The sequence below is a fragment of the Chenopodium quinoa genome, unplaced genomic scaffold (assembly GCF_001683475.1).
Source record: "Chenopodium quinoa cultivar QQ74 unplaced genomic scaffold, ASM168347v1, whole genome shotgun sequence".
NCBI lineage: Eukaryota > Viridiplantae > Streptophyta > Magnoliopsida > Caryophyllales > Amaranthaceae > Chenopodium > Chenopodium quinoa.
In genome coordinates this window covers 8,931,363-8,942,821 of record NW_018745410.1, presented here as the reverse complement: position 1 = coordinate 8,942,821, position 11,459 = coordinate 8,931,363, and the positions used below count along the sequence as shown (strand labels likewise).

General features: G+C 38.2%; 1 protein-coding gene across 1 annotated transcript; it reads right to left on the bottom strand.

The window, feature by feature from the left end:
- Window positions 1-417: 417 nt before the first annotated feature.
- Window positions 418-2,186, bottom strand: LOC110713310. The gene is made up of 6 exons (XM_021891768.1): window positions 1,938-2,186; window positions 1,736-1,874; window positions 1,451-1,636; window positions 1,319-1,380; window positions 1,033-1,208; window positions 418-988 (listed from the first exon to the last, which is right to left on the bottom strand). Exons 1-6 carry the CDS (start codon window positions 2,184-2,186, stop codon window positions 418-420), a joined length of 1,383 nt encoding a protein of 460 aa, XP_021747460.1.
- Window positions 2,187-11,459: the final 9,273 nt, after the last annotated feature.

The window sequence follows — 11,459 nt, the reverse complement described above, 5'->3', positions numbered from 1 at the left end:
CTTAGAAGGAAAATCATTCACCATTATAGAATAAGAAACAGAAGAGACACATGTCATAATCCAATTAACCACCTTTTGAGGAAAGCCAGTTTCCTCAAGCACAATCTTAAGAAAGCTCCATTCAACAGAATCATAAGCTTTCCTCAAATCAACCTTGAGCATACATCTAGGAGTGATATATTTGTGAGTGTAACCCTTGATGAGCTCAGTAGCCAAAAGAATATTATCACCAATATGCTTCCCAGGAATAAAGTCAGATTGAGAATCACTAACAATAGATCCCACAACCTGAGCAATTCTATGAGTAAGCACTTTAGAGATTAATTTATAGACCATAGTACAACAAACAGCTTTTTGTTTGTATATGTTAGAATCCACTCTAGCTTTTTGTTTGTATATGTTCTCCTGAATATTGAACTACTGCTTAATTTGTTCAATAGCAGCAGCTTCTTGTAAATGTAAGTTTCCATTGGTAATATCAACAGCAAGCTTCTCTTGGATTTGGATTAAAGCAGAATTTGCTTGATCAACTCTATCATCAATATTTGCAAAATATTTGGTGTTTAAGCTCTTAAGACCTTGTTTAACAGTTTTCAAATTCTGCCAAACATCAGTCATAGCAGTGCTCTTAGACACCTTAATCCAACTAGCTTCAACAATAGAGCAAAAATCTTTGTGATCAGCAAGGCAATTCAAAAATCTGAAAGGCCTTCCCTTCCCAAGATTATGAGAACAGACCTCCACCAAAATAGGACAGTGATCAGAAAGTAAGGGAGGGAGAAAGATAGCTTCAGCAGAACTGTAAATAGACATCCAGGCTTGATTAACCAGACCTCTATCAATTCTAGTAGCAACCCTATCATCACCATGCCCTTTATTATTCCAAGAATAGAAAGAACCCTTACTCTTGATTTCACAAAAGTCCATGGTCTCAATACACTCTTTAAAGTGTTTCACCTCATAATCAGTAATAGGAGCACCATTAAACCTATCACCATCATGAAGAACAGAATTAAAATCACCAATGAGAACCAAGGATCAGAAGACACTGAAATGTTGCTAATACCAGTCCAAAGAGGAACCCTATCATGAATAGAGTGAAGACCATACACAAAAGTAACTAAGAAATGATGATATAAGTCTTTAGAACAAATATCAGCATGAACAAACTGCTCATGAGAAGAAAGAACAGTCACATTCACTTTGTCCTGTAACCAACCAACCCAATTCTTCCTTTATAAGAATGATAGTAATTGCAGAACCAAGACCAAGCTTTTCCAAACTTCTTCTATAATTTGACACAATTCTTCAGTTTCACCTTGGTTTCCAGAATACCAATTACATCAACAGATTGCTCAGAGATTAACTTCTTGACAGAAGCTACTTTATTAGGGTCATTAACACCATAATATTCCAAGAGACAACAATCATCCTCCCAGAGGGGGATTACCATCACCCCCGATAGGATCAGTGTGAGTATCTTCAAACAAAGAAGAATAAGGATTAGAGCTAGACAAATCTGGCACATGGTGAGATACACTAAAACTTCTATTCTTCCTGCCAACTATTCTCCAATCATAATCAGAATTAGCTTTGTGTGTAGTAGGAGCAGGAGTAATAACGGCAGCACCATGAACTGTTTTATTCACATCATTAGAGACAGGAATAGCAGCAGCAGTAGTAGGGGCAGGATTAGGCTGCCTAGGAGCCTAAACCTTAGCTTGCTCCTTAGTACCAGGCTGTTTCTTCTGAGCCTGAGACTTTTTAGCTGGAGCATTACAGTCATGACCTACCTTATTACACTTCTTGCAAAAAGGTGGAGACCACTCAAAGATAAGCTTCTGTTCAATGAGGTTGCCATCTGGATTCTCAACCTAAATACTCTTAGGCAAAGGTTTAGTAATATCAACTTCAATAAGCAATCTAGCAAAAGTAACCCTTAATTGCTTAGAAGTACAGTCATCAGCATACAGAGGCACCCCAATAACACTTCCAATTCTACTCAAGGTATCAACCCCCCAGCAATTGAGAGGAAGATTAGGAAGTCTCACCCATAAAGAAACAGTTCTGAGAACTTCAAAATGAAAGTCAAACTTATCACTCGAAGGTTTAACAATAGCTGCTCTGCCATAGAACATATGTGGACCAGCATTCATAAAAGTATGCATATCATAGTCATTTTGCATCTTAATCAAGAAGTAACCATCATCATGCCAAAATATATCAGGTTTAGCAATGGAATTCCAATTTTCAGAAATGTATCTATGCACAGCAGCATTGTAGGGTAATAACCAATAACATAGAAAACAACAGAGTATTTCCATTTAAGGTTACCTGCTTGCAATTCAGCAGTCTGCAACTGAGCAATAGACTTTCCATCCTTAAGAACAGGAGCAATAAAAGCCAGGGAAGCTCCTTTAGCAGTGAGTTTGGGATTAGATCTTGGATTAGCTTCCTGAGGCACCTCAGCACCCACAGAAGCACTATCAGCATTCTTAGGCACACCCATGCCATCAGTAGTAGAACCAGCTCCAGTATTCAATGGAACAGTAACTCTAGGAGCTCTAATAACTGATTGTGTTCGATTTGGAGCAATATCTCCAAAACTGAGACTAGCACAAGCATTAGGAAGCTGTCAATACCATTCAATTGAGCTGGATCTCCTTTAATAGCTCCAGGATCCAATGGAACAGTAACCCGAGAAACCCTCGTTACTGTTTCATTAGATTTCCGCAGAAAACTAGGTAAAACAGACTGATGATTCAATTCAAGGGCTCTAAGTTCAGTTCTAGTAATCTTACCAGCAGCAGAAGGATTCACCAGATAAGGAGGCGGAGTAATAAGTTCATCCATATCAGACTCCTCAAGGATCGAAGAAATGCTTGCAGAAAAACCATCAGCATTGAGTTGATTCAAGCCAGAATTCACTGAAGTCAAAGATGCTAAGTTTGAGAGTTGAGGAGTTGGAGTTGCCTGCTTCTTCTTCTTAGCCATAACCAATCAAACCGAGTGAAAAAACCAGCTCAGAGAATCGCCATGGAAGAGAGAAAAGTCAAGAAAAAGTCAACCCTTGTAGAATCTATTTTTGATTTTAATTTGATTTTTGGTGGGGGGTCATGGTGGGTGGGGGTCGTGGTTTGGGTTAGGTTCGTGGGTGGAGGTTGTTGTTTGGGTGGGAATCTGGTTTGGTGGGTGGGGTCGTGGTTTTGATGAGGGGTTTTTTGGTGGGTGGGGATCTGGTTTTGGATGGGGGGTCGTGGTGGGTGGGTGGCTGGGGGTTGTAGTTTCGGTGAGGGGTTTTTTTGGTGGGAGGTCGTGGTGGTTGAGTGGCTGTGGGTCGTGGTGCTGGTGGTGTGGGGTGGTGGCTGGTGGCTGTTGGATGGTGGTGACTGGTGGCTAGTGGTGTGTGGTGGTGGTGGCTGGTGGTGTTTGGTGGTTGAAAACCAAAATTGTAATTATTTTTAATTTTTTTTGTTAATTTTTTTTTGTGATTGAAAATCAGAAATTGTAATTTTTTTTTTGAAGAAAAATCAGAAATTATAATATTATAACAATTAATTAATAAAAATATTAATGTTTTTACATATGGTTTGATTATATATCAATTTAATTGAAAAAAACCAAAAAAAAAAATTAAATTTATTTTTAATACCCCTAATGGGCAGCGGTTTGGCGCGAAACCCGCTGCCCCTTCACTACAATTGGCAAGCGGTTCTGAACCGCTTGCCTTTTTAAAGACCAATTGGCAAGCCCCCTAAAGGCATGCGGTTCAGAACCGCTTGCCATTAGGGGGTTTGAACCGCTTGCCATTACATATTTTCTACTAGTGTTTGCCTTGGTTTTTGTCTAGAGTTGTGGGTTAAACTCTTAGGAAACCCTCACGAGGGCACACTCGTCCTATAGGGAGATCTAGGGGTTTAAATGACTTTTTTTTGTTGCTAAAATTGACCGTGATTCATACGAAAGTGAGTTAGTGTATATTATTTCTCTTTTTAGTTTTTCTTGCTTGAATAAATCATTCTCCTTATCTTGTGTTTCGTGTTGATTTGGGGGAGTTTGATGAGTGACTTTTATGTCCTTTTTTGTATTTTCCTTTTTCGATCTTTATTTTGAGTATTTTTGTAATTTTTAATAGTTTTTAGTTTAATTTCGTATTTTATTTTTATATTTCTTTCTTTATTATGTTTGTAGCTCAAGTTCTTAGTTTTTGTTTTTAATATTTTCTAGCTTCCTCTCGTTTTCTTATTTATTTTATTTAATTTCTTTTGATTTAATTATTTCTTTTGGTTTTAATATTTTATTTTACTTAAATTTTATTTTTTATTTTAATTTATTTTGTCTCTTAATAATACCCTCGTGTTTATGTTGTAGGTCGTGGTTGGTGTTCCGGGATTGAGTCAAAGGTGTCAGCAAGCTTTCAAGCCCCATAATCCTACCCCACCTTTTCCCTAACCTACAGCACACCTTCCTTCATATTTCCCCCGCTCCCTCAATTTTCCCACGCAACAGAGCAGGTCATAGCTGCAAGCTCCAATTTACCACCACATACCGCCACCAATTTCAACCACCAATCCCAGCCTACCTCAAACACCGTACCACCTCCTTTTTACCCCGCAACGCAGCAATTGGCCACCCCTCAACACCAAAGCACGAACCGCATCACTCAAACCCCACACCCAGACCACCTCCAAGAACCATGCAATTCATAGCCACTGCACCACCGAACTTAACCGCAACAAACACACAAACAGCCCACTTCCCCTGCATCACCTCACACCTATTCACCTCCAATTAGCAGCCACCAAACTATCTCACCCATTCTAGCCATGCAAACCCACAACAGACCCACCGAATTCACCGACACCGCAGTCACCTTCAGCCACCAATCACGACCGCCGCGCTCCACCCTTTGCTTCGCAGCTCAGCAATCGCAGCAATTCGTAGGCTCCAATTAGCCCCAAATTGCAAACCCATACGGTGCGGGCTCTCTGTATTACGAAGCGGTCACTCCTCTTTTATTCACTTTCTTCAATTTGAGGAAGAATGCAAAAGCGGACGCTCCGATGGGTGTGGCGGACTCTCCTATTGGGTCACTAGAAATCAGGTGATTTTCTCGTGAATCCTAATGTCTTGGAGATCCAACGGTTGAGATTGTGATTGATTGTTGATTATTGCGATGAACGGTGATGATTCGAAGGTTCTTGGTTGGATGATGATGATCAGAGAGCAAAGCAGTCACGAAATGAAGGAGGATTCGTGGTCCGATGATTTTGGGAAGATGTTTGGTTATATTTTCTTTTAATTTAATTTAATTTCTTTTTTTATTTCCTTTTCTTTTCATTACTTTCTTTTCTTTTATTTTTCTTTCATTATTTTTAGAAAAAATATCTTTAATAATCCTAACTATTAGTGATTTACTTTTAATAATCCCTTTATTATTTAATAATCCTAATTATGGGTAGTTTACCAACAATAGTCCCAACCGGTCAACACTAAGTCAATGACTGTTATAACAGGTTACCATGACACGTGTCATCATGTGATTGGTCCAAATTTTTAAAAAAAAAACTAAAAATCTAAAAAAAAAATAAAACTTAAATCTCAGCCACCCCTTTACCACCGTGAAACCCTAACCTCCACCTCCTAACCTCGTCGGCCACCACCTTAAGGCCACCAAAACCAACCGGTTGGTGAACTTAGACCCCCAAAACCACCAGCCGCGTGAATCCCGACCACTAAAATTACAATCCCAGCCAACCGTGACCCTTAAAACAACCAGCCCACGCTAACCTCCACCCCCAAAACAACCATCCGCGTGACTCCTAACCCCCCGAAATCACTAGCCTAGCCAACGTCGACTCCTAAAACCACCAACCTCTCGAACATCGACCCCCCAAAACCACCGGCCGCGTGAACCTCGACCCCCCAAAACCACCAGCCCAATTCGAGTTTTTAGGGTCGGGGTGGTCGTTTCAGGGGTCGGGGTGGGTAAGATAGGGTCGGTCGGCCGATGTAGGTGGATATGGGGGGTGGCCGCTAATAAGTGACATTTATGTCACTCTTAAGAAGTAGTTTAAGAGTCATTTTCTTGTTCGGTTTCTCTTATTTTCCCATTTTATTCTCTTGTTTTCTCGTTAATAAAAAAACTAGTTTATTTCGTTATTTTGGCACGTTTTAGTTCTTTTTATGATTTTATTAGTTTTAAGTTTATTTTGTTATTTTATTTGATTTTATTTACTTGTATAATTTTATTTAATTTTTATTAGTTTAGTGTTATTTCTTTTATTTTCTATTTTATTTTATTTATTTCCATTTTATTTATTTTATTTTATTTGTCTCAATTCCTTTCCTCGGTTTTGTGTGTAGGTGTTCGGGTTTCAAGTCAAGTGAGTTCGGTTTCTGGGTTGTGTCAATTGTCAATCACCAAACACCTACAACTAACTCACCTACTGCCACCACAACCAAATCAACCTACCAATTCACATTCGACCTGCAATTCCAACCACCAATCACCACCGCAACAATCAACCTCCAACCGCATCTCTACCTCCCATCAATCACCACTAAACCACAACCACTCAATTCCATACTCCCCTTCTCCAATTCACCTGCATTCAACAGCAACCAGCAACCTCCACCGCACCTAGCAGCCAACAATTGCAGCCTGCAATTCGCCCAACACCGAAACCACCATCAGTCACCACATTCACCCCTTAACCATTAAACCACCTGACCACCTTCCTTTGACGCCAACAATGGCTCCTCACAGCCACTCGCAACACCAAAGCACAAGTAACACCAGAGCAGCCCGCAATCAATTCGCCACCACAATCCCAAATTGACCACTGCAGCTATGACAAAATTACCTCCCTCACCAATGCGACAAACCACCAACCCACACCATCATCACCGCACCAATTGCAACCCTTCAATAAAGCGCCCAAAATCAGAGCAAATAGCAAATTCTCAAGGTTCGGGCAAACTGTTGAGGAGTTCGGTCGAAGTGCCAAAAGAGTCAAACATATGAAGTTTTCTAAATTGAAGAGGTGTGACCGAACTTACCCATGGTCCGATCGAACACACTCGTAGTTCGGCCACACCAACCCCTGGTTCGATCGAACCACTTCACGAGCTTTTCACATGATAATTAATAAGATCGAACGGTTGATATTGAAGGTCGAAGATGATGCTTGATGATTACCGTTGATTATTATTATCGATGGTTGATGAACGGTGGTGATGGTTATGCGCTTCTATGGAATTTAGAGTAGCTTCAATTTGAAAGGAGGAGAATTGGGGGGGGGGGGGTCTGACTTTCGTGGGAGGAATTTGTTTTATTTTTCTTTTTATTTTCTTTTTTTTTTTAACTTTCTTTTTCTTATTTTCGTTTTTTTTCCCTTTTTCTTTGTTTCACCTTTTTTTCTTTATTTTTTTCTATTTTGCTTAGTTAATATAAATACCCAATATTGGGGTAATTAGAGAGAATCATCAATTATTCTATTTTCTTTATTAGTTTTAGGAGAGCTTCCCTCTCTCTAGGTTTAGCTTAGGATTAGAATAGTTTAGAGAGAGAAAGTAAGGGTTTCACCATCGTTGAGTTTGGATTTTGAAGAAGAAGATTGATCATCTTGTTTGTATACTTTCATCTTCAATCAATGAGAATCTCTAATTCTCTCTCCTCTATTTTATTTGCTTTCTTTTGATTATTGTTTTTGCTGTTGGTATTGCTTGTTCATCATGTTGATTCTTGATTATTTGTTGGTTAATCTTGTTGTTATCAAGATTAATGAGTAATTCGCCCATTAAGGGGATGGTTGTGGTGTAGTTAGACCTTGAGCATGTTCTAGGGTTTGGAATTGATTTATTTGTGATTAAAGTCTTTATATGTTTGATATTCTTCAATCTACTTGCAAAATGCATGTTGCTAGTTGATTGGGAGTGATTCTATACTATCATGAAACGCAAGTTGACTTAGCTAAGTTCATTTGTATCAATCGTTATTTGATAGCACCTCCTAGTATATGGTTCTAATGTGGAAGTATAGAGGCTATGTTAGGAGAAGCTAATTGACCCCGGAAGGCGGCTAGATTGGATCCTTTACTTCGATATTCGAGCATGTTTAGTTCATAATTAATTAAATTTCTATGTCTTTGTTTATGTTCAAGTGAATGCTATAACTAAACCATTTCTCTTAGTGTTTTATTTCTTGTTTTAGCATCTTTAGACTTTAGTTTATTTATCTCCTATTCTGGACTAGCTTAATTGTCGATAACATTTGGTGGTGTTTATTCGTTCCCTGTGGTTCGACCCCTATTCTTGCCTTATACTCGTATTAGGTTGTATAAATTGGATTTGATCTCCGGGATAGACAATAGGCGACGCGTTTATTCCCTTGTTAAATTGGCGCTTCTGGCAAGGTTAGGGGTGCGGTTTAGGGTTTGAAGGTGGGGATAAGTTGGCTGGGAAAAAACTCTTTCGAATTATAAAAAAATAAAAATAAAAATTGGACCACTTTCGAATTTAAATGTGGCTATTAAAATAAAATTAAAAAAAACTCTTTCAACAGGTTATCGGTCATTGGGACTATTTGTAGAAATCATACCCAATAGTTAGGATTTTTAGATAATAAACCTTAGTTGAGATTATTAAAAGTTAATCGCTCATAGTTGGGATTATGATATGTCCGATTTATATAGTGTTTTAACCCCGTCCCTTGGTCATAATTAGTAGTGTTTTTGGCTCTTTAGAGCCACTTTTATTACTAATTGGTGTTTTCTAGTGTTTTCGTAGATTTGGTTGACTTTTGCAGGGACTTGTGCTTTTGGAGCATTTTCCTGAGATATTATGGAGCGATTACGAGCACTAAAGAAGCACGACCAGTTTCTATAGCCCAGGGCCGGTTAGAGCCATCGAACCAGTGATTAAGGGCTCGGTAATCGGGATACCGAGGTATTTGGACCAAATGGTCAAGACCCTAAGTGGATATCCGGATTGGGATGAAGAAATAAGCCCAATCGAAGTTCCAAGCCTTGAGGTGAAGCAAGGGCCTGATCGGGCAAGCTTAGCTCGATCGAGCGTGGCGCGCGAGAGTTGTGCTGGGCGTGGCCAAAGGCGCGCTCAATCAGGTGAGCTGCTAGCTCGATCGGGCGGGCTATTTAGAAGAGTACGCAGAGAAAAAGGCGGGCCCGATCGGGCGCGTGTTTTTTAGGGGATCTGATTAGTTTTCAATTAGGATTTGTTTTAGGGAGGTTTAAGTACGATTTTTGTACGTAATTTTAAGGACCTTCTCTTTTAGATTTTCTCTCTCTACTTAGCTTTTAGATTAGTTTCTCTCTCTAAAACTTTGTTCTTGACTTTATTCTTAATTTCAGATTTCTTTGGTAACAATTTCTCTTCCCTTAACCTTAGTTATTTATTTTGTTCCTTTGATCATGTCTTGTTTTATACTTTGATTTGTTTAGATTTAATTATGTGTGAGTAGTTTTATTTCTAGGGTTTATGAGGATCCATAAATAATATGAAGGGGTAATTTATTGTTGTTAATTGTCAATGCTAGATTAATTTTCTATTGATTAATTTAATGCTCTGTGACTAGATTTGCGCATATCTTTTATGCATGAGTTTGACAATATTGATTCGAGATTCGAAAGATGAGAATTGATGTTTAGGTTTAGTTTCAATAGGCAGGTTAATTTATAAATGGTTAAGTCGAGATTCGAGAGATGAGATTTAATACCGGTAAATTAATTGTGTGATTGTAATACGTAGAGAAAGCCCTTTATAGTCTGATTAATTTATGCATTGATGATTGATTATTATGTTTTACCCTGGAATATTATTTATTGGTGAACCTATGCCCTAGGCCTTTTTTTCATTGTGTTCTCCTTATTCTTAACCTTCGTAGTTTAGTTCCCTTCGATAATAATATTTTGGTTACTTTATAATCTAGATTATATTAATTAATTAGGAATAGAAAGACTCGTTTCTGTATGGATTCGACCCTACTTCCCTATCTACATTAGTTAGAGGATTTAGGAATTACTTTTGATTAGGTGATATGACTTTAGCCTGTCAGATTATTAAAGTGTATTTTTCTTTATTTTGAGCTTGTATTATTAATACCCATTTTAGGGGTTATTTCTCTTGGAACTTTGAATAAACGATTATTCACCCTAGATTAGTTTTAGCCTCTTTTATTTTCTCTCTCATAGAGTTAGATTGCAAGTTTCTTTGTCTAGTTTAAGAGTATGTAATTTTAGAGAGAAAAAGATTGGATTTTTCATGGAGTTTTTGAGAGATTTTTTTTGACACATAGTTTTTGAGAGATTGAAGAAGAAATTATGTGGATTCTCTTCTTATCTATTCAATGAGCATTTCTAACTTTCTCTTATCTTTATTGCTTTCCTTTATTTCTTGTTTTTGTTTATTTTCTTGTTGATAAGAGTTGTAAATTAGTTTAATAGTTTTATTTTAGCTTTAATTCTAGTTTTACCTTGCTTTTCATGTTCTTTTTATCATGTTAGTTTAGATTTTATTCCAAGGGATTGGATGAAGATTATGTTGATTAATTGAATGATTGATTGTGAATTGTATGAAATTGATTCTTGATTATTGTGTATGGATGATGCTTATATGGATTAGAATCTTTCTAGATAATTGATTCTATGTTCTTAATTGTGCTTTTAATTAATTGTGCGAAAGTGAGTTGTTTCAGAATCTAAATTCCTCCATACCTATGCTAGGTTAGTTACATGAGAGTGAATTAGCTTAGTAGGATAATTAACATGCTTAATTGCGCGAGAGTGAGTTGAGTGTGTTGATTGTTCCTAATTGAGGTCATTTTCATCTAATTGCAATGTTGTTGAATGCATTAATGTAATTATATTCCACTTCCCTAGTATTCGTTGTTTCCTCTAAGTAGTGTTTTAGATGTTCCACTTATTCTTCGTGGTTCGACCCTTTACTTGCCACTAACTAGTTTAGTGAAAGTATAGGTAGTATAAATGTTTAGGGTATTTTTACCCAAGACACGTGGACCAATGAGAGGTCGCCACGTGTCTAGCTCAGGATGGCCCATGTGGCTCAACATCCTCTTGACACGTGGACCAATGAGAGGTTGCCACGTGTCGAGATCAGGATGACCCATGTGGCTCAACGTCCTCTTGACACTTGGCGCCCTCAGATATGTTTCTGAAATGGCGGCTTTCAAAGGCCCAAACTCCTAGAAGCGCCGTAAAACGGCGCAGCCCACTAAAATCTAGGTCAAGTGACCTAGGTAGGGGCACTTTTTCCAACGACCCTATAAATAGGGAGATATTTCCCCATTTTGGGGACACATTGAATCATTTATTACACACTTATTCTCTTACATCAGAGAAAGAACTGAGCTTGGAATTCGAGCAGATACCCACCTAAATTTCCGTTCTCTCTATTCCGTTTCAAGTTACTAACTTATGCGT

Coding starts and splice junctions, on each gene's coding strand:
- LOC110713310 (XM_021891768.1), bottom strand. CDS start 2,186: ATGCAAAATGACTATGATATGCATACTTTTATGAATGCTGGTCCACAT. Junction 1,637..1,735: donor GGCTCAGAAGAAACAGCCTG/GTACTAAGGAGC, acceptor TGAATAAAACAG/TTCATGGTGCTGCCGTTATT. Junction 1,381..1,450: donor TGATCCTATCGGGGGTGATG/GTAATCCCCCTC, acceptor CTAATAAAGTAG/CTTCTGTCAAGAAGTTAATC.